The sequence below is a fragment of the Pyricularia pennisetigena genome, chromosome 1 (genome assembly GCF_004337985.1).
Source record: "Pyricularia pennisetigena strain Br36 chromosome 1, whole genome shotgun sequence".
Taxonomy (NCBI): domain Eukaryota; kingdom Fungi; phylum Ascomycota; class Sordariomycetes; order Magnaporthales; family Pyriculariaceae; genus Pyricularia; species Pyricularia pennisetigena.
The window spans coordinates 2,382,409-2,401,178 of NC_043740.1; the positions used below are offsets into that span (position 1 = coordinate 2,382,409).

General features: G+C 52.6%; 6 protein-coding genes across 6 annotated transcripts in view; 2 read left to right on the forward strand and 4 right to left on the reverse strand.

Moving 5' to 3' along the window:
• Positions 1-2,815, reverse strand: part of PpBr36_07270 (uncharacterized protein) — a gene marked incomplete at both ends in the record, with an annotated part of 4,082 nt that extends 1,267 nt beyond the window's left edge. The window contains 3 exons of the mRNA XM_029894408.1: positions 55-1,043; positions 1,861-2,047; positions 2,201-2,815. Coding sequence (XP_029748521.1) covers positions 55-1,043; positions 1,861-2,047; positions 2,201-2,815 — 1,791 coding nt within the window. The remainder of the gene's footprint in view (positions 1-54; positions 1,044-1,860; positions 2,048-2,200) is intronic.
• A 1,630-nt stretch (positions 2,816-4,445) lies between these two features.
• PpBr36_07271 (uncharacterized protein) lies at positions 4,446-5,997 on the reverse strand (the record flags this gene model as incomplete). Its single annotated transcript, XM_029894409.1, has 2 exons — positions 4,446-4,543; positions 4,605-5,997. Coding segments are annotated over 2 exons (1,491 nt in total), but the record flags the coding sequence as incomplete, so codon positions are not given.
• Positions 4,504-6,021, forward strand: PpBr36_07272 (uncharacterized protein; the record flags this gene model as incomplete). Its single annotated transcript, XM_029894410.1, has 1 exon — positions 4,504-6,021. The coding sequence occupies one exon, from the start codon at positions 4,504-4,506 to the stop codon at positions 6,019-6,021; it is 1,518 nt and encodes a 505-aa protein (XP_029748523.1).
• Positions 6,022-6,465: 444 nt separating this feature from the next.
• On the reverse strand, positions 6,466-7,836 carry PpBr36_07273 (uncharacterized protein; the record flags this gene model as incomplete). The annotated part of the gene is made up of 1 exon (XM_029894411.1): positions 6,466-7,836. One exon carries the CDS (start codon positions 7,834-7,836, stop codon positions 6,466-6,468), a length of 1,371 nt encoding a protein of 456 aa, XP_029748524.1.
• Positions 7,837-9,729: 1,893 nt separating this feature from the next.
• PpBr36_07274 (uncharacterized protein) lies at positions 9,730-11,917 on the forward strand (the record flags this gene model as incomplete). Its single annotated transcript, XM_029894412.1, has 8 exons — positions 9,730-10,008; positions 10,097-10,182; positions 10,263-10,304; positions 10,371-10,503; positions 10,653-11,074; positions 11,141-11,436; positions 11,509-11,565; positions 11,643-11,917. 8 exons carry the CDS (start codon positions 9,730-9,732, stop codon positions 11,915-11,917), a joined length of 1,590 nt encoding a protein of 529 aa, XP_029748525.1.
• Positions 11,918-12,858: 941 nt separating this feature from the next.
• Positions 12,859-18,291, reverse strand: PpBr36_07275 (uncharacterized protein; the record flags this gene model as incomplete). Its single annotated transcript, XM_029894413.1, has 2 exons — positions 15,213-18,291; positions 12,859-15,073 (listed from the first exon to the last, which is right to left on the reverse strand). The coding sequence occupies exons 1-2, from the start codon at positions 17,840-17,842 to the stop codon at positions 12,859-12,861; spliced, it is 4,845 nt and encodes a 1,614-aa protein (XP_029748526.1). The 5' UTR covers positions 17,843-18,291.
• Positions 18,292-18,770: the final 479 nt, after the last annotated feature.

An 18,770-nucleotide genomic window follows, 5' to 3' on the forward strand; every position in this document is an offset into this window, starting at 1 on the left:
AAAAAAAAAAAAGGCAGTTAAACCGCATTAGACACATTCAAGTTCATTACTTACCCATGGGCACACCTCATCGATCCAGTTTTTCCAGAGTAGGTACTCCTCATCGGGTTTGAGGATCAAGGTGCTCCCATCTCCTTGATCAAGCGCATCAGCTTGCATACTTGGTTGGATGCCCACATTATCCTCGCAGTTGGGGGAAGGGGTGCTAGGCCTAGATAAGCTTTCCTGGATGAGGTGGTCCCTCAGAGTAGTGTGCAAGCCAAAGTACGTTGGGCCGGGCAGCAGGCTGCCGTCGCTGTTTAGAATGTAACCATAATCCGACAGAAATTCGCCGACGGGAGCTGGGGAAGCCTCAGTTGTGACGACGGAAACAGTATCCACAGGTTTGGCAGGCGGCACGGACACGGGACTCACGTGCAAACTTGGACGGGCTTCGTGAGGGAGGAGTGCCGGTGCCGGTGCCTGATCGCGCAGAGACAGCAGGTTGGCCGCTGCGAATGCGTGTTCTGCTGCCAGCGGTGGCGAATGCGGGCTGTGGTAGCTCGAGGCAAGCTCAAGGCTGTCTGCAGCAGAAGGCGTGTGAGTGGGAGCCTCTGATGATAGGCTTGTCTCCTTTGAGCCTCTGCGGTTTTGAGCGGCGCCTATCGGAGATTCCAGCGGCGACTTTTCGACCAGGTCCCCCAGAGAGGCTGGTGGTGGTTCGCGCGTCGCATCCACACGCCCTTCCACGGGGAGTGAAGGGCTGTGACGTTTTGCCGAGGACGAATTGGGATTGCCGGATGTGTTTCGTAGGTGCCCGGACCTTGCTGGCTTCTCTTCTGGCCCCGCATATTCGTAAACGATGGCCTTAGTCAGGTCGACAATCTCGAACTGACCAGAACACGACGGGGGAAGCAGCGGACTCGGACTCTGTAAGCTCTGCTCAGAGGAGGATGGCCCAACCCAGGTCAATGGGTTCACGGGGCGAAAGCCAACACGAACGCCCCATTTGCACTCTTCGTTGACTCTGCTGCACCTGGAGCAGGAAGGTTTGTTTTCATCGCCTGTAGTGACGAGTTCAGCATTGGGGGCGCCGGCGGGAAATGGAGAGTTTTATGTCGAAAAAGTAGTGTAAACGCAGAGGAGGATGAACAGGGGATTAGGGAAACATACATTTTCTTTTCTTGCGTCGGCAGTTCAAGCAACCCGATCGTGTCCGTTTCTTCTTGGCGGTTGCCGTTTGTTCTTCAGGATTTGTTGCTGACAATTCTTGTTGCATCATGTCCAACGTTGGAGGCTAGCTACAACAGGCGCGGCAGACGAAGCTGCAACGACCATTTTGGCTTGGCCGAGGGGGTGCGCGACTGAACAAGTTTTTGAGAGTAAAATATGAGCCCAAATCGAAACTAATTGGACTAATGGAATCAATCGTGAGTCTGTCAAAAACGAGACCATTAGATAGAAAAAGAAAAAAAAAAAAAAAAAAAAACTTGGTCCTGTATTTGAGGGCAGCAACAATCAATGCCGCCTACCAAGGTGCCCAAGCCCAAATACTTGCATCGATTAGGTGGTATGTTAGGCACCTAAATCTACCAGTAAGGATAGGAAGGATTTGCTTGTTGCTTTGCTGGTTTTAGTGGGGGTGCCGTACTAGCAAAATCCCAGCTTAGGCTGCATTCGCTTAAATGTGGGCGGTCAAGGCGCCCGCCCGCCCCCCCATACTGCGACAAGCAGTGGAGGTCTTAAAAGTGGCATGCTTGAGTGAATGCCAAAGAATGAAGAATCCGGTTGATGTAACATCGACATCATCCCGTAAATCAAATAAATTTAGATTAGTTCGATCAGGTAGGCTGTCCGTTAACGGCGACTAGGCTGACGCACAATGCCCCCCATCCACACGCAGGTCACTGCCCGTCATGAACGAGCTGCCATCCGCCAGCAAGAACACAGCGGGACTCATGAAATCCTCGGGCGTTCCCAACCTTCCCAGAAGCGCACCTGCCATCCACGTCTTTTCCAAGGAAGGCTCTGCTGCCAACAATTCGTCCGTCATGGCAGTTCGGATGTACTAAATGATGGGATGCGATCGGATGAGTGAGTGTGAGTCGTCAAATCAACAAACGGCTTTCCTAAAGCAGGGTTGCCCTAAACAAACACGTCCGAGCCACACCCACAAAACGGAAACTAGACTAGACCAAGGCAGACTGATCGACAAACTCACCCCGGGAGATAACGAGTTAACCCTGATGCCGTGCTTTCCCCATTCCTGGGCCAGCGATCTGCACATCTGCTGGACCGCCGCCTTGCTGCTGTTGTAGGCCGTGCACGTGAGCCCGCGGTTGGCAATCTCGCCGCTCATGCTGCCGATCAGCACGATGCTGCCCCTGATGCCGCGCCGGACCATGACCCGCGCCGCGTACTTGGCCGTGATGAACACCCCAGTCACGTTGACTCGGAGGATCCGCTCAAAATCCGCCGCCGGGTAGTCGAGCGCCGGCGTCTTTTGTTGTATCCCCGCGCACGCCACGCAGCCTGCGAGCTCGGCGCCCCGGCCTGCCGCCTCCTCCGCGATGCCGTCGATCGCCTTTTCCATCTCGGCCTCGGACGTCACGTCGCACTGGTGGTATGAGCAGGCCAGCGGACCGCCCGGTGCCGAAGCTGCCGTCTTCTGCAGCGCTTCCCACTCGGCCGCCGCGGGCTCTGGGAGGATGTCGAGACAGGCGACGTGCCCGCCGGCTTCGACGACGGCCAGCGCGAGTGTGATGCCAAGGCCTCGTCCGCCGCCCGTGATGGCGACGGTTTTGCCGGCGAGGCTGAATCGGGATGTGGAGGACATTTCCGGAGGAGGTAGTAGCGAGGGTGTGCTTGATCGAAGGTTTTTGAAGACGGAGACCGGAGAGGAGAAAAGGCGTCAGAGAAAGAAGGTAAGTGCTAACATGCTGAGGATTATCGTCTAGATCCATCTAGTTCCTGGCGCATCGTGATCAAAGATCTTTGAGGGCTCTTTGTGCCCTCATATCCGAGTGACTGTGTCAGTTTAGGCAACCTTAAGCGCTCCAAACGTGTATCCACATGCGCTTAGGAGGTACAGCTGAAGAAAAAGGCGGGTATTTTGTCTACACCTGGCAACGTTTATAAGCGGTTGCTTGAACTCTATCTAATAACTCGCTTATCTTCTCGTCAATATCAGATTTAACTTTTGAGAAGGTACTCTGGCTTTATCTTTTTGTTTCTTTCTTTTTCAAATTCATTCTTCAATTCGAGAATGATAACATCGAGTGCATCCTATATGATTGGATGGCCGCCATAACCCTGCGCATGCGACTAGTCCATTGGCCCAATTAGGGCATTATAAGCGCACCATCCATGTTTTGGTACAGCACCCTTCATGCATCAGACCCTACTTCCAAGACAGGCAAGTTGGTGCGCCTCGGAGAGCAGGCCGCACCTACTTGAAACCACTTCTCTGTGCTTCCACGGCTGGCGCGTTGGGGAGGTCACAGTGTCACAGTGACTATGGGACCCTGATTCTTCCGCATCGATTATTTAGCAGGTATTACACACAACAGTAAAAAAAATAATATTAGGTGGTGATTTTATCTGACATGGCAACCATCTCAGCCCTCTCTGCCCCTCAATCAGTAATCAGGGTTGCCCAACGGCCGTCCTCATTCATAGAGTGCTTCAGTTGTGTATTGTTCTTCTCACCTTCGATAATATTTCCCATTGCCCTGTCTACATGATAGTAACCTAGTTAACTATCTACTACCTGCCTGCATACATGTGTTTGTGTTTATGATAAATAATACCTTTTTTCTCCCTCATACCAGCTAATTGCGTACTCATAATGAATAACACGGTCTGCAATGTGTATAGAAACTTTTTGCGTTGGGGTAAAGCGTCATGCTTGAAATCCAATACCTGACCAAGCAAACTCTGGTCTGGTATATTTCTTGATCCAATTGCCGGGCGGGAGTACGACAGAGACCAACACATGAAATAGCTCTGAACAAAGAGCAGGACCCTCAATCCGCTTTTTCAACTGGAGAATCTGGGGTAAAATATACCAAGGTGCGGAGTGAACACGGCAACTACAGCAATTCATCAGGTTCCTAGCCTCTACTCTATACTGGGACCAAGTCAAGACCAAACTCTGAAGAACCACCCACACACCTACCAATATAGGAAATCTCCACCCCCGCATCCTGTCATCATAATTGTCCCTCCCCGCCCCTTGGCAGGAACAAGAAGCTGTTCGTCTTGGCCTTTGAGCCCAACGTCACTTTAAAAATATCTTGCAACCCATGGTATGATGAATACTACGTTACCATGGTTTGCGTCGAGTTGCGTCGACTCCTGACCTCGGGATTCTTGGTCTGACTATCTTGTCCAACTTTTGGGTTTAAATGTTGTAGCTCAGCTCCCTCTCCCTCCAGCCTGGCATGCGTACTTGATCCTAGTCTAGTCTAGACCACAACAACAATGCGCCGACCAGCTATCTTGTGCTGCCATCTTTGGCTGCTAATGACCTCGATGACGTCTGCATCGGTGCTCAAGATGCAATCTGACGCGAGAGTACAGAACGTCGCCTCCCAGCCGCCAGCCCCTTACCTGCGCACACCCACCGAGAGGCAACTGAGCTGGCACCGGCTCGAGTACTACGCTTTTGCGCACTTTGGCCCAAACACCTTCACCGGCGAGGAGTGGGGGAGAAGCCAGCAGCCGCCGGATGTTTTCGCCCCGACGTCGCTCGACACGGACCAGTGGGCCGAGACGTTCAAGCGCGCCGGCATGGCCGGCATGATCCTGACCGCCAAGCACCACGACGGCATGGCGCTGTGGAACACGTCGTCGACCGCTTACAAGATCGCCAATGGCAAGTGGGCCAAGGACCGCGGGGCAAAGGGGCTGGACGCCGACGTGGTGCGCATGGCAGCCTCGTCGGCGAAAAGGCACGGCCTCAAGTTCGGCGTCTACCTCTCCCCCTGGGACATGCACCGCGACCCGGCCATGCCCAAGCCCGCGCTGACGGGGACCATCTTTGAAGAGCCGCAGATCTTTGGTGACGCCAGCCCCGGCGACTACAACGAGCTGTACGTGCAGCAGCTGACGGAGCTCGTCGACATGAAACTGGAGGACGGCTCGAGCGTCGAGCTGTTCGAGGTCTGGCTGGACGGAGCTAGCGGATCCGCAACGGTACAGACCTTCGACTGGACGAGGTACCGGGACGTGATCCGGAAGCACCAGCCGGGCGCCACCATGTGGGGCCACCAGGGCCCAGACGCCCGCTGGGTCGGCAACGAGGACGGCCGCTCCGTCCCGACCAACTGGCACACCATCAGCCGGACGCAGGACCAGGAGCGCTACGGCGAGCGGGAGCTCGAGGTCGGCGTGCGCGACGGCCTGTACTGGACGCCGGCGGAGGCGGACGCGCGGATACGTACCGGTTGGTTTTGGCACGCAGAGGAGAAGCCCAAAACCGCAAAGGAGCTGATGGATATGTACATGGCCTCGGTCGGGCGGAGCGTCAACCTGCTGCTCAACGTAGGGCCCGACAATACAGGGCGCATCCCGCAGGCAGATGTCGATGCCCTGATGCAGTTCAAGGGGCTGCGGGATGGGTTCTTGGGCAAGAAGCTCCTCCGGCCGGAGCTTGGTGTGAGCGCGAGCAGTGTCCGGGCCGGGAACAATGCGCAGTTTGGCCCGGGTAACGTCCTGGACGAGAACCGGGACACTTACTGGACCATGGAGGATGGCCAGACTACCGGATCGGTCGAGGTTGATATGGGTGGCACAGCAACCATCGAGGCTGTCGCAGTCCAGGAGCACATCCCCTTGGGTCAACGTGTCGGCGGGTATGCGTTTGAGGTTTTGGCCGACGGTGCCTGGAAGGAGGTTGTGAGCGGCACCTCGGTTGGCTACGGGCGGATCGACCGGCTGAACACGACGGTGACCGGGACACGACTGCGGCTCCGTGTCACGCAGGCGAACGCCGTCCCTCTGATACAGGGAATCCAGGCCTTCGGAACAAGAGTATCGTAGCCGTAGAGATTGTGTCAAGCTACCGAGTAGGTACGCAAGGATATATACAAGGCCACGTACCGGAGCAAGATGATGATTCCGCCAGCTGTTTAGTAAAAGCTGCTGAATTCCATCAGAGGAACCCGTCTTTCAGCAGCGTATGTGAATTTCTTTTTTAATTTGATTCGTCATCCTGTACTTGATCAGACTAGGCTGCGTGACGTATCTATTCATGCTGCTTGGAACAAAGAAACAGTTTGTGTAACAAGCTTGGCGCAAATATGCAAACGCAACAACTGGTGAAACCCCCAATAAAAAATAAATAAATAAAAAAGAAACTCCAAAACCATGCCAAACCAAAACCTGATTTCCTTCAAAGCCATACTCATCATAGCGTCATCCCGCCCACCAAGAATTAATTACATATGCCAGAATCGGTCATAAACGAGACATGAATCAGTAGTATCAACTCCTTCCCTCATCCCAGTCGGCCCATCTCCTTATTATTTGATCCACCTCCTCGACCCCCTTGCGCGAAGCCTCGACCTCGAACCACTCGCGGTGCTCGCGGCCGCAGCTGTCGCATTTTTCCCGATCGGCCACGCGGAGGCCCAACCCCTGCAGTTCAATGTGCACCAGCCGTTCGACCTTGTGGCTGTGCGGGACCTTGCGCGGGACGAGGGACGCCGACGACCGGGCGGAGCTGGGGCTCGCGCCGGGCGAGGACGACGGGATGTACGGATAGTACCGGATCAGCGACAGGTCGTAGCCGCACTGCCGCGTCCACTCGTTGAGCCTGCGCTGCACGTTGGTCGCCCGTCCGATCTTGAGCAGGATCGTCTTCTTCTCCTTCTTGCCGTTCGCCTTGGCATCTCCCGTTGCCGATGCAAACGAGGCAAGCACGTCGCTCGGCCGTCTGGAGCGTGCGCCAGGTCTTGGAGGCGGTGCCAAAAGGGACCGCGCGGCGTCGACCGGTGGACTGGCATCGTCGCCCGTCGGCGTCAGCCAGAACATGTAAATGTATCCAGGGTCGTCTTGTTCGGAAACGGGCTTTGCGAGCTCGGCTAGCAGACGTGAAGCAACCTCGGGCGACGCCGTAGGCGGGATCAGGGACATGAACTGCGCGGTCTGGGAGGTCGCCGAGGCTGATGATGAGTGCCGCGGCCGCCGCGGGCCACTTGACGGTGTGCCGGGCAGGCTAGACCTGGAGGGTCGAGAGGAGTGGCTCGAGGTGAGATGTTGATTGGACTGCCTCCCCGGCCTCGTCGGGGTTGTTGCGCCTTGATTCATCGCCGGCGCAGACTGGAGCGGCCTCGGTTTTGGTCTTGGCGGAGGGTCATCAGACACCTCTGTGATTGGAATCGTGAGGCAGCAGCAAAGCGACAAGCTCTGGGTTTTGGGTTTCGGCCGGGTCATCTTCTTCTTCTTCTCGTCCCAACTGCTCGCCGCCGACGAACCATCGGCCGCTGCAGGCCGCTTGGAGGGCTTCTGCGTCACGTCGAGCAGCCCAAGTCGGTCCGCCAGCGTGTCGATGCTGGTGCGCTCTTCGAGTATCGGTGTGTGAGAAGCCCTCGGGCCGGGACTCGAGTGGGCCGACATGCTCGCCTGCTCCTTGTGCTGCCAGCAGTACAGAGACTCGTCGCTCGGGTCGTCGACGCGAAGGTTGCCCCGCCGGCGCCGAGGCGGGGTCGAGGGCGCGGACGACCCATCCGAGTTTGCCGCCAACGAGCGGCGGCACGCTCGGCCGCTGGACGTTATGCCACGGCAGGTTGTTGAAGGGTTCTTGGAATCATTGCGGGCGAGGAGCGACTCGGGCGTGTTGGGGATGAACGGCATCGCAAGCAGGATTTGTAGCTTGGACCAAAGCCAATCAGTGGCTAGAAACCAAAAAAAAAGCGCGATACAAATTTGGATTGAACCCGATATAGTCAAGACGGAATCAAAGCGCAGAAAGAAATTGTGAGAATATTTATTTTATTTGAAATAAAAAAGGGACCCCCACGATATACCCAACATACAAGAAAGAAATCAATAAACCGCAGTGACGCGCCCATAGTCTGGGCAGTGAAATCAACGTCAATTCCATGCTGAGGCTAGAAGCGGTGGGCGGCCTGCCTGCTTGGCCTCGACCAAGCCTCTGTCCCGAAAGGACCCCATCCAACCCTTTTCAGGCCTCCGCGACAATTGTCTTGGTGCGGCACGCCAACCCGACAGAATTAAGGAGGTTGGTGTGGCTGTGCTGTGGCTTTTGAAGGCTCAGTCGGATACAAGAAGGCGCGAAATCACGTGACCATACAGTGACGTCAGGTCGGCTAGTACACACAGCGGTGCCAACCTGGTCCAATGATAGGACGCCGTGCTTCATTGAAGATTTAATTTTTTGCTGCGGCTGCATGTTGAAATAACCCTTTTTTTTTTCCAACCCTCTCATTCTCTAGCGCAGGTGCCTGCCTATCACGCCATCGGGTCAATTGCGTCAACCCCCACTTTAGCCGTCAAGTCAAGGATACATCCTGACAGCAGTTATGGACAAGACCGACGGATCTTTGGGGCTATCTGTGTTCTTTTGTGGTTCTCGGCGTATTTAGCGAATCTTCGCGGATCTGAGGCGCGAAAAGCTTGAGCAATCTTGACGCTTCTTGGCCAGGCTTGGCTTTTACTCAACAGCCGCCACCTTGCCTCCCTCAATATGGCCTGGCCTTTCGTATCCCGGAGCTAATTCTCCTAAAAAAAATCGTTCCCGGGAAAAAAAAGAAGTGTTGACTGCTTAACTGCACTCCACGGCGCTAATTCAAAGTTCCATTGGCGCCATCGCAAGGCGTGATATGTTGGAAGCGCAACCATTGGGCCATAATAATCTAAATAAGACATCAGCGCAACCAGATAACGCGGGATGAAATACCATGTCAATCATGTCCAAGTAAGTATAAGGTACATGGTAAGCTGCATGTGAAATGGGGCAAAAAATGACATGGAGTATGCCCTTAATTCCCTCAGAAGGGTAGAAATCTGGGCTAGGTCCCTGGCTCTCGCCCTGTTCGGATGTCAGGATAGCCATCCCATTCATCAGTTCAACAACGGAGATATTTATTTCTCTTGCGCCACCCCAGCGCGCAACCTTTAAAACTATATCCCGGCCTGTCGCAAGTTCGTTCCTCTCTGGTTGCATTTTTGTTCCCTGGCCTATCCTGAACCTAGACTAGAGCAACTGTCGTGAACCGATGCGCATTCATTCCTGCCGCTGTCTTGTGCCGCGAGCTCACGATTAAGCTCGGAAAGACCGCCCCGACTGCGTTGCTCAGGGTCAAATCAACCCTGCGTCAAGCTGCCGTCTCACCTCTCACCTCTTCCCCTAGCACCTTTTGCACCATCTGCCACCGACATTGCAGCATATTCAACAATAGTGCTGCCCAAGCAGGGGCCAGTGATTCAAGTTAGCTGTGGTAGCAGGTAATTAGTTACCATTTTTTTTTCTCGTTCTCCATTGATAGCAATGTGATGGGTTTCCACGGATTTTGATTTTCAAATCCAACCTCCCGCTGGCATCTTGTCGGCTATTTCCTTTCTCAACGCTCTTTTGCTTCACTGCAAGGCAGCACATTTGTTCCTGACCACCCGAGATGCTTCCGTAGAAATTATTTCGACGAGTCTGCCGCTAGAACCCCGCCCTGGATTTTCTTGAAGCTGCCTTTTATCTCCAGTAAATCAGCCTAGATTCCAGGACCAGCCATGTCCAAAGAAAGCAATCGGGACGTATCACCCGACGGGCTCGACCCTTCACCTCCGTATCTCGGACAGAACGGAGGTAACGGGATTGCACTTCGGACACCACTGCGAGACTTTCGGCAATGGTTCGGCGGACCGGGAGTGACCATCGGCCCTCGCATCACTTCATTTGTTGTGCCTTCGGTCGAATCCGACTCTGAAGCCAGCTCTGAGCTTGTCCAAAAGCAGATCGACAGCGAGGCAAATGCGGGCATCCAGTATCGCACATGCAGCTGGCAAAAGGTTAGCGGCCTACTTGGTGGGCCTTTTTGCTCAACCATTGCTAACCGCTCATCACTGCAAATGCTGACGCCTTTCCTTCTATCTGCAGACGGCAGCCTTGCTTTTTTCCGAGTATATCTGCCTGGCCATCATGAGCTTTCCTTGGTCATACAGCGTACTTGGACTTGTGCCTGGGTGTGTTGATCTGAGATTAGATATCTAAGCAAGGCTCGGAAATCAATGGCTTTAGCTGACCACCTATCCCGTTGTTACAGCCTCATCTTCACTGTGTTTGTCGCACTTATAGTGCTATACACGTGAGTCGGAAACCATCCATACAAGACAAACTCGCCAAAAACGCGGCCGTCGCTAACATCTAGCAGATCACTGGTTCTTTGGGAGTTTTGCCTACGCCACCCCGAAGTTCGCGATGTTTGCGACATCGGACAGATGCTTTTCTGGGGCAAGAAATGGGCCTGGTATGCCACGGCCGTCATGTTTCTGCTCAACAACACGGTAAGCCATGTTAAAATCTCCAAGCAAATAGACGAGTTCAACTAACTCTAATGCATGCTTAGTTCATCCAAGTATGTTCCTGCACTCTTTCAGATCGTCTCAATTCCGTCTGCATGCGCCAGATGCAGTAACACTAACCTCTAAACCAGGGCCTTCACGTACTAGTGGGAGCAAAATATATCAATACGATGACGGGTAGAAGTGATTCAGTTCAGTGCCAGACCGTTAGTTTTGGCATCATCGTTGCCATTGTCTGTTGGCTGTGTTCCCTCCCTCGAACCTTTAGCATGTTGAGTAAGCTCGGGACGGCATCGGCTGCTTTTACCTTTATCTCGGTTCTCCTGGCTACCATCTTTGCCGGCATCCAAGGAGACCCAGCGGGATTCGATCCGAGAGACTCGTATACTACCTCGGCAGGGGTGGCCAAGGTTGGCGGAAATCCAATCGTCACGGCCTTCCCGACAGCCAGCACCACGTTCGTCATGGCTACTACTGCCTTCCTTAATATCAGCTACACGTTCATTGGCCAGATAACGCTGCCAAGCTTTATTGCTGAGATGAAGGACCCTAGGTATGGGAAATGATAGTTACAGTTCAACACGAGCTGTACAGAAACTGTTGCTGACACGGAACTCAGAGACTTTCCCAAAGCCCTCTGGGCCTGCACCATCGCCGAGATCTTTGTCTTTAGCATCGTTGGTTCCATCATTTACGCCTATACGGGTAATCAGTACATGACAGCGCCAGCCTTTGGTTCGCTCCATGATGTCTACAAAAAGGTTTCGTTTTCCTTCATGATACCTACAATCATCTTCCTGGGAGTCTTGTACGCCTCGGTCTCGGCACGCTTCATCTTTTTCAGGTTATTCGATGGCTCGAGGCACAAGAGCGAACACACTGTGGTGGGCTGGTCCGCCTGGGCTGCGATTCTTTGTGAGTGATCCATCTCGAGCACGCTTGACGACTGCCACGAAAAGAGTGTCTGCTATGCTAACACCGCTCAAGTCACAACCTGGATTCTTGCCTTTATCGTCGCCGAGGTCATCCCTTTTTTCTCTGATCGTAAGTTTTCCAAGTTTTTCTTTTATGACAGATCTCGCAAAGTGATAGGGCTGTCTTTGCTTACAAGTTTGTGATAGTCCTCTCCCTCATGTCATCGCTGTTCGATAGCTTCTTCGGCTTCATATTCTGGGGTGTCGCCTACTTTCGCATGCGCCGTGCCGACCGTCGCAAAAATCCCGAGGAGCCACAGACAGCCACGGGAATGGCTCTCAGTGCGCTCAATGTCTTCATCATCCTCATTGGCGTATTCTTCCTCACCGTTGGCACCTATGCCACAGTACAAAGCATTATCGATTCGTTCCATTTAGGCGCTGTTGGGACCGTATTCACATGTGCGAGTAACGCTCTTTGATCATGATTTGGAGTTCATTTGGCTGGCTTGGTATCTTGCACGGGAGGAAGTGTCGGATATGCGTACAAGGCAAACTTTTTGTTATACCCCGCCGTGAGGCGTTTACATATCTCATTCGCCTGGTAGTAGCTCGGGCCAAGGTCTCTCTGTTGCCACGCGAACCCAAGAAATTCCAACGTCACATCCCGATCAAGCTCTGAGCGATATCTCTTTGCTGTCATTGCTTATTAAGCGGTTATCATTTGCCATCCTCTGCACAAGAAGTACCGATTAGTCCCACGCAATGCAGCACACCAACCAGCTTAGTTTGATCTTGTCAGTCTCAAGCGATTGTTACTCGACAAGTCCGTCGCCCGCGCTGCCGGACTCGTCTGACCACTTGCTCGCCCTCACCCAGTTCGGTTGGAAATCGGTCGAGCCTCCGACTTGTGATTTTGATGCCCGCCGCCCCGAACTGTAGAGAAGGCGCTTCGTCTGACGTCTCGGGCTGATCTGATGTTAGGTCGCATTCTCGATTGGGAACCCTCGTCAAGCAGTCGATTCTGCTAAGTAGCAGTTACGTTTTGCCTCTACAGTCCGCGTCCGCTCAGGATGATCCGTAGCTGTAAAATAAATGCAAATGACGGGGACAAATTACATGCCAAAGTGCCTCGATTTTAGATAGATGGATGAGCATCTAGGTAAAGTAGGAAAGTAGGCGAGTAGGTAGACAGGTGGGTAAATCGAGGCAGCCAAGTAAATGGCTTGTGTCTATGTCGGGTGGTCTCCAGCGTGACTGCCAAGTATAGGAACTGAATGTTTGACAAGGTAGCAGCCCCTTTAAATTTTCTGAATCAGGCCTACCGAGACTTCGAATATAAAATATCCAGTTAGTTCGTTGCTAAGAGCGATACATTTTCAGGCGCTATCATCCAAAAATTTAGACCGCCCCAGCTTCAGCTTCACCATCCCGGCGCCCTTCGATGCGTGCTGCCAGGCACAGCTTTCCACTGCGGAGCACGCGATGGATCTGACCACGTCTGCTTCTCTGCGCCCTCTGGTCTAGCCCATGGCTCATAGCTGTGATCTGGGGCCGTGATGCTAGGGGTTTCCAGCGTGACAAGCTCGGAGAACTCGAGCCCTGACTTCACCACAACGACGCCCTCGCCGTTTGCAAAGACGAAATCTGGACTGGCGCCGTGGCTTCTACCTAGCGGCGTCTGCTTGTTTGGCGTCACCATTGCACACTGCAGCTCGCCCTGGCAGGCGCGCCACTCGGGCAGGGCAAAAAAGTGCCGCCGGGCCCTCAGGACACCATGGTCTTGTTCCGCTGTCGTTTTCGAAAGACTTGCCGTACTGGAGGAGCTCATTGTGAAGGATTCATCATTGACTAGGGTCCGAGACGAAAAGTTTGACTCCCGCCGTGATAGGGTCGCCGATCGATATGCTTGTAACGGCACATATATGTCTGGTTGTGCACTACCGAGCTCGATGCTACAAACCCATAGGTTTGTATCTAGAAACACCAAGGTAGTTTGGTTGAAAAAGCCTAAGATGTCAAGCACCATAGGCCCTACTTTTGTAAGCCGCCTGTTCACAGCTGGGCTCGCCAGGCCTTTGTGGGACGGATCCAGAGAGCTAGGTAGCCAAACATAGATTTGCTGAGGTTCTCCTGGTGCGCGGCGTAGGAGCTCCAACGAAACCCCCGGCCCATTGTGGTATGAAACTTTACTGTGCATTCCCCGGGACGATGGAGTTGCCGGCGGGGCGCGAGCCGTACATACCACAGATGAACTATCTGCGTCCGGACTTTCATCAACTTTTAAATCCAACTTTATGCCTGATGAGCTGTCACTGGCACTCAGATTGTCGAAAGTTTCCCATGAAAGTATGTGTGCCACGTCCCCAATGACCACCACAAACCATGAATCGTTTTCGGGATGCTGGAACTCAGAACGGGCTACGCCTGGCATAGCTGTTGCATCTCCATATTGAGATTGTGGCTTTATCGCTACAAGCCTGCCAGATGGCAGTTCCCAGAGTTCGTCATGTTCATACCCGCGCACATAGAGACGATCTGCAGCAGGGTTTGCCAAGAGCTGGTGTACCGGAGTACCCGCACGGCCTTTTGTGAGCAAGGAAGCTGACAAGTTCTTGTTGCTCAAAGATTCCGTCTTTATTCGCGGGTCGCCATGAGCGGAGGTGATAAGGAAGTCTTCATCACTCCTGGAGGCTTTTTCGGCATTAGAAATCTGAAAAATCAAGATAGAAGTTGCCATCTGGGCCGTAATTAGGAGAGAAGTACATGGCGACTCTGCGAGTATCAATGCCGTTATTGGCCCCGTAGTCTGGTATAAAACCTTGGATATGGTTGCATCATCGACTGAGAAAGCAATTATTTTCCCGTCTTGCGTACCCGCAATGACGATACTTGCGTGGCCTCGAATGGTAGCAAAAGGTGTAGATATCTCTGCACTCGAAAATACTGCTGGCGCCTTGTCGCGCCAATATGTTTTACCTGCCCCCAATTCAGAAGCCCTGTTGCAAGATACTGCAGTGGCGTCCCGTCTGCTCCCCAGCTCGTCATCTTTGCGAACAAGCGTCGCAGGTGCCCAAACCCGGCACTGCATACGGCGCGTTTCGAGGATTTGGAGTCCATCAGAGTTAAAGACCGTCGCCAGTATGGCGTCTCGGACAGTGTCAATATAATACAAGATGCGGAGCGCATGTTTATCAGCCGAGTCCACGTGGAACTCGAAAACGCAAATACTGCCGTCGTTGCCACCGGTGACTAAGCGACGCCCATCCAGAGAACAGGACATGCTTGCAGCACATAAGTTGAATTGTGTAGATTCCAGCGCCATGGAGTCGTAGTTGTACAAGTGTAAGTCCCCGTAATCAGTGTTGACAAGTAGAACAGGAATATCCGGATTTTGGTTGAAAGCCATTCGCCGAGGGTTTTTAATTAACGGCAGGCGGTCCAGAAGCTCCAGTTGAAGCGCATCGATAATAACAATAGATTCGCGGTATGTGGGATATCCAATAGCAAGCAGAATTTCGAATTTGGTGGTTAAGAAGGCGGCGCAGACTGGAGGCATCCTGGGAATTTGTTGCAACAATCCGTCAGCTCCAGGGGTGAGCCAGCAAACCGATAGATGGTCGTTTGTCTCGAGGTCCCTAAAACAGGTTTTAGTCAGATCATATGTTATAGGTAGAGTATATAGTAAACACTCGTAGCGTGAATAAGTGTACTCGGGGGAAAAAATAGAAAAAAAGAAAAAGACTTATACCCATCACCGTAGGACAAGAGACATACCAAGTGATGATGTGACTGGATTTTGTCGCTACGATGATTTCTCCGGGATCCAGAAAATTGATGGCAAGTGCTGCTCCTGGAAGTGGCAATAAATGCAATTGGATGCCCGATTTCATGTCCCAGACGATGATAAGCTCCTTACCACTAGAAACCAGATATCGGTCCTCTGGGCCCATTTCAAGCTGTTGTAGCTTTTCGGGGTGGGTCAGCTCATCAACACGCTTAGCTGAGGTTGTATCAAAGACACTGATATGGCCATTCAAAAATCCAACGGCGAAAAATTGTTCACCGTGAACCACTGCTATAGCGTCTTTCTCCTGTTGACCTTCAAAGTCAATAATAGAGATGCGATCGTCCCAAGTAGTTGAGGAGAGACCCTTGACTTTCAGTGACGGGAATCTCGGCCCCCCTGCGCCAAAGGCTTGAATTGCAGACTCCAGCGGGCAGAGTGGCGGTATGATTGTATGTATCGAGGAAGGGCAGCTAAGAAGCTGGGACCCAAATTTGGTACACACGCGGGTCAGGTCGATAATCCAGCTATCAACAAGGAAGACAGACCTGTCAGCCTGAGTGACAGATCGCCTCCGCCGATCCAGATAGGTGCGTAGGTTCTTCGCAGCTGTTCTTATTTTTCCCAGGTCGTCTTTCTGTGCCAGATACTCGATCCAAGTCAAGATATTCCTGCTTTCTAGGAACACAGACAGCTCCTTAGCCAGCTCTTCATTCCTCCCGGCTGCATGCCGGAGATGGTCAGAAAAGTGACTTGCTGCGTAGTTTGTGAGAATGTCGTCCTGAAGACCAACTGTGTTTCCAGAAGATTTGATGCGAGATCTAGTCCGAAGAACTGGCATGGGGGTTTGTCGTGTTCTTTTGAGCGCGTCCCCTGACAGAAATCGTAGGAGCACTATCCCCTGACGACTGTGGTCTTCGGCTTTGACCACGATGATTTCTGATTTACATGTGGGCGAGGTAAGAAACTCACGAGCGGTTTTGTGAACAATCTGCACCTTGTTGCCTTGATCTACAAATACAAGGTTGCCGCAAAGAGCAGGTATGGCTCGAATCCCGTTTTGCAGGTCCTGATTGGCGTCCAGCCTCACGGCAGTACAGAGCTCGTCCACGCTGAGGGGGCGAGAGGACAGTACAACCCAACGAAGGATTACTTTTGCCAGCTCCGCATTCGTTTTGCTCTCCTCGACGGTCTTTAAGATTCGAAGATACATCTCCTGCAGATCCATGGGGACTTTTTCGAGAACCTCTTCCATAGACCCGCGAGTCCATGTCTTCTCAAATTCCTGCATTATCAGTCGAACCCACAGAAATGAGCCCGAGGCCTTGGAGAGTATCTTCTGGCACAGTACATTGCGTTCAGATGCGTTCTCCGGTCGGCCTAGCTCTTTGAGTTTGGCTTGTACAAAAAGCCCGATATCCCCAGATGTATCATCATCAGAGAGATTGTGGACGTGCACTCTTTGGTCAAGAATTGCAAGTCCACGTTGCAGTTGTTCCAAAGGACGAGATGTGACAAAGACGCGTAGACCACGTGGAAGAGATGACAAGATTTGCTTTGTAAAAACAGAACTGCTGTCCTTGCACTCGTCGAGGCCATCAAGAACCCAGCAATGCTTGCTCATGCTAGGGAGCTTGCCGACGCAGCCAGTGATCAGGTTCCGCCAAACGCTCATCTCATTTCGCCTATCCCAAGCCATTTCGTCCGCTTCAAATTGCAAAATGCAGCGTCGTACACTGATATCCTGAGCTGCCATCTGAAACAGGAGTGATCTCAAGCAATCACTCAAGCTTGTTCTACCGTCAATGCCATGCCTGAAGAAGAAGTAGCTGCAAATGAATGAGGGAGGTTGCAGCTGATCAACAACATAACTGGATAAGATGGATTTTCCAGTCCCTGGTCTCCCATTCACCCAGAGTATACGCGGGACAGCCCCACCCTTCCAACAGGTAAAGAAGTGCCTTTCAGCAATCCATTTGCACGATTCGGGTTCTCTAAGCAGTTGAAGCGTGACAAAGTCGTCCTCCAAGTCAGAGCTTGCATCGAGAAACTTTCCCGTCCGAGAGATTTCATCGGCTAGTTCCGACATGGATGACGGAGGACCACCCGGGAAAGGGCTGTTAGGGTCCGCTGTCCCGGGGTCGCGCCGACCAATTTCCCGAATGAGGTCGATAGATGTAAGGAGCGCGTTCCGCACCGACTTGTAATTTGGGTCCCTTTGCGTCGCAAACTTGCAAACCTGCCGGTGGTCTGCGTTTAAAGGGCTTTTTTCTTCGTGGTCATACCCCAGTGTTGCCGACTCTTTGTTGACAACAATTTGACTCAAACCTGCTATTCCGATAGGGAGCGTCTCATAGAACGACCACAATCTAAGGTCTAGGGCGAAAGGATAAAATTCCTCGTTTATTTCTGATAAAACCTCGGAGTCGGGTACCAAGTCCCTCACGTATTTCTTTCCGCCCGAGGCCAAAAGAACCCAGTAACTTAGAATCACAGCGAGCTTCGAGCCCCTGTGGGGAGTTCCAAGGAAGAATATTGAGTGAAATCTCTTGGCAAATTCCTTGCACGTCGGATCCTGGCGTGCAATGATGTACGTCTTCTTCGCAACGCAGCCCCCCATGCTGTGGCCCACAAGAACAATGCGGGTCTTTGTGTCACTCCGAATCGCAGGGTTGTTTTTGAGCTCTCCGAGAAGGGACAATGAAAAATCATGAATGTTAAGCACGCTCTCTTGCCATTCTGTCCAGTCGGCCTTGTAGCCAAACGTGTGAATTCGCACATCGGCAAAGTCTGGGTCTGACGAGAGCCATGATAGCGGCCAGAAATGCTCCAGCTTCGGGGAGAAGGACCATGTTTTGCGACTGCCGCCCCCAAGCCCGTGAATGAAGACAAGGTCCGCTATGGGAACGATGGGAGGCGATGGCGTTGATAGGGTGGTAAGTCCGAGTGGCCCTTTTCCAGGCTCGGCGATAGACAAGGTAGAGATGTCAGCACTGGCGTCATCTTGGCTGTACGACCTCTTTCCCGAGGTCGTGCGAAAAAGAGAACTGATCCGGGATTTGCGTGACTAGTACGGATTTGCTACATCAGCTACGAGGCATTGGACTGGAATGAAGTCTTGTGATCTGAGGGAATTTAGGTTGGTAACACGACACTAACCTGCTTCATATTTGGGCGTTTGAATTAAATGTATGACTTCCTTTTGGGTTGATAATGAATTTCACAACTTGAACTTCAACGCATCGAGCAAATCGAGCCAAATTTAATACCTCCTTCAGCCTTATTTGGAGCTCAAGGTTTTCGTTACGGACGCGTCCTGTTTCTTTGGCTATGAGGCTGAGATTTACGAACAAGGCATACGGTTAATCCTCCATACGTTTCTTCGTTGCGTTCTTTGGAAAACCACTGTTATGCATACGCGTGCGGGGCAGAGGCCTGAATGCCACCCATTGATAATGTAGCCTTGGCCCACCCGGTCTTGGCCATGTCTGTAACATCTGTTATTTCCATCACGTCTGGCAGGTCTATCGGGACGGCGTAAGCACCAG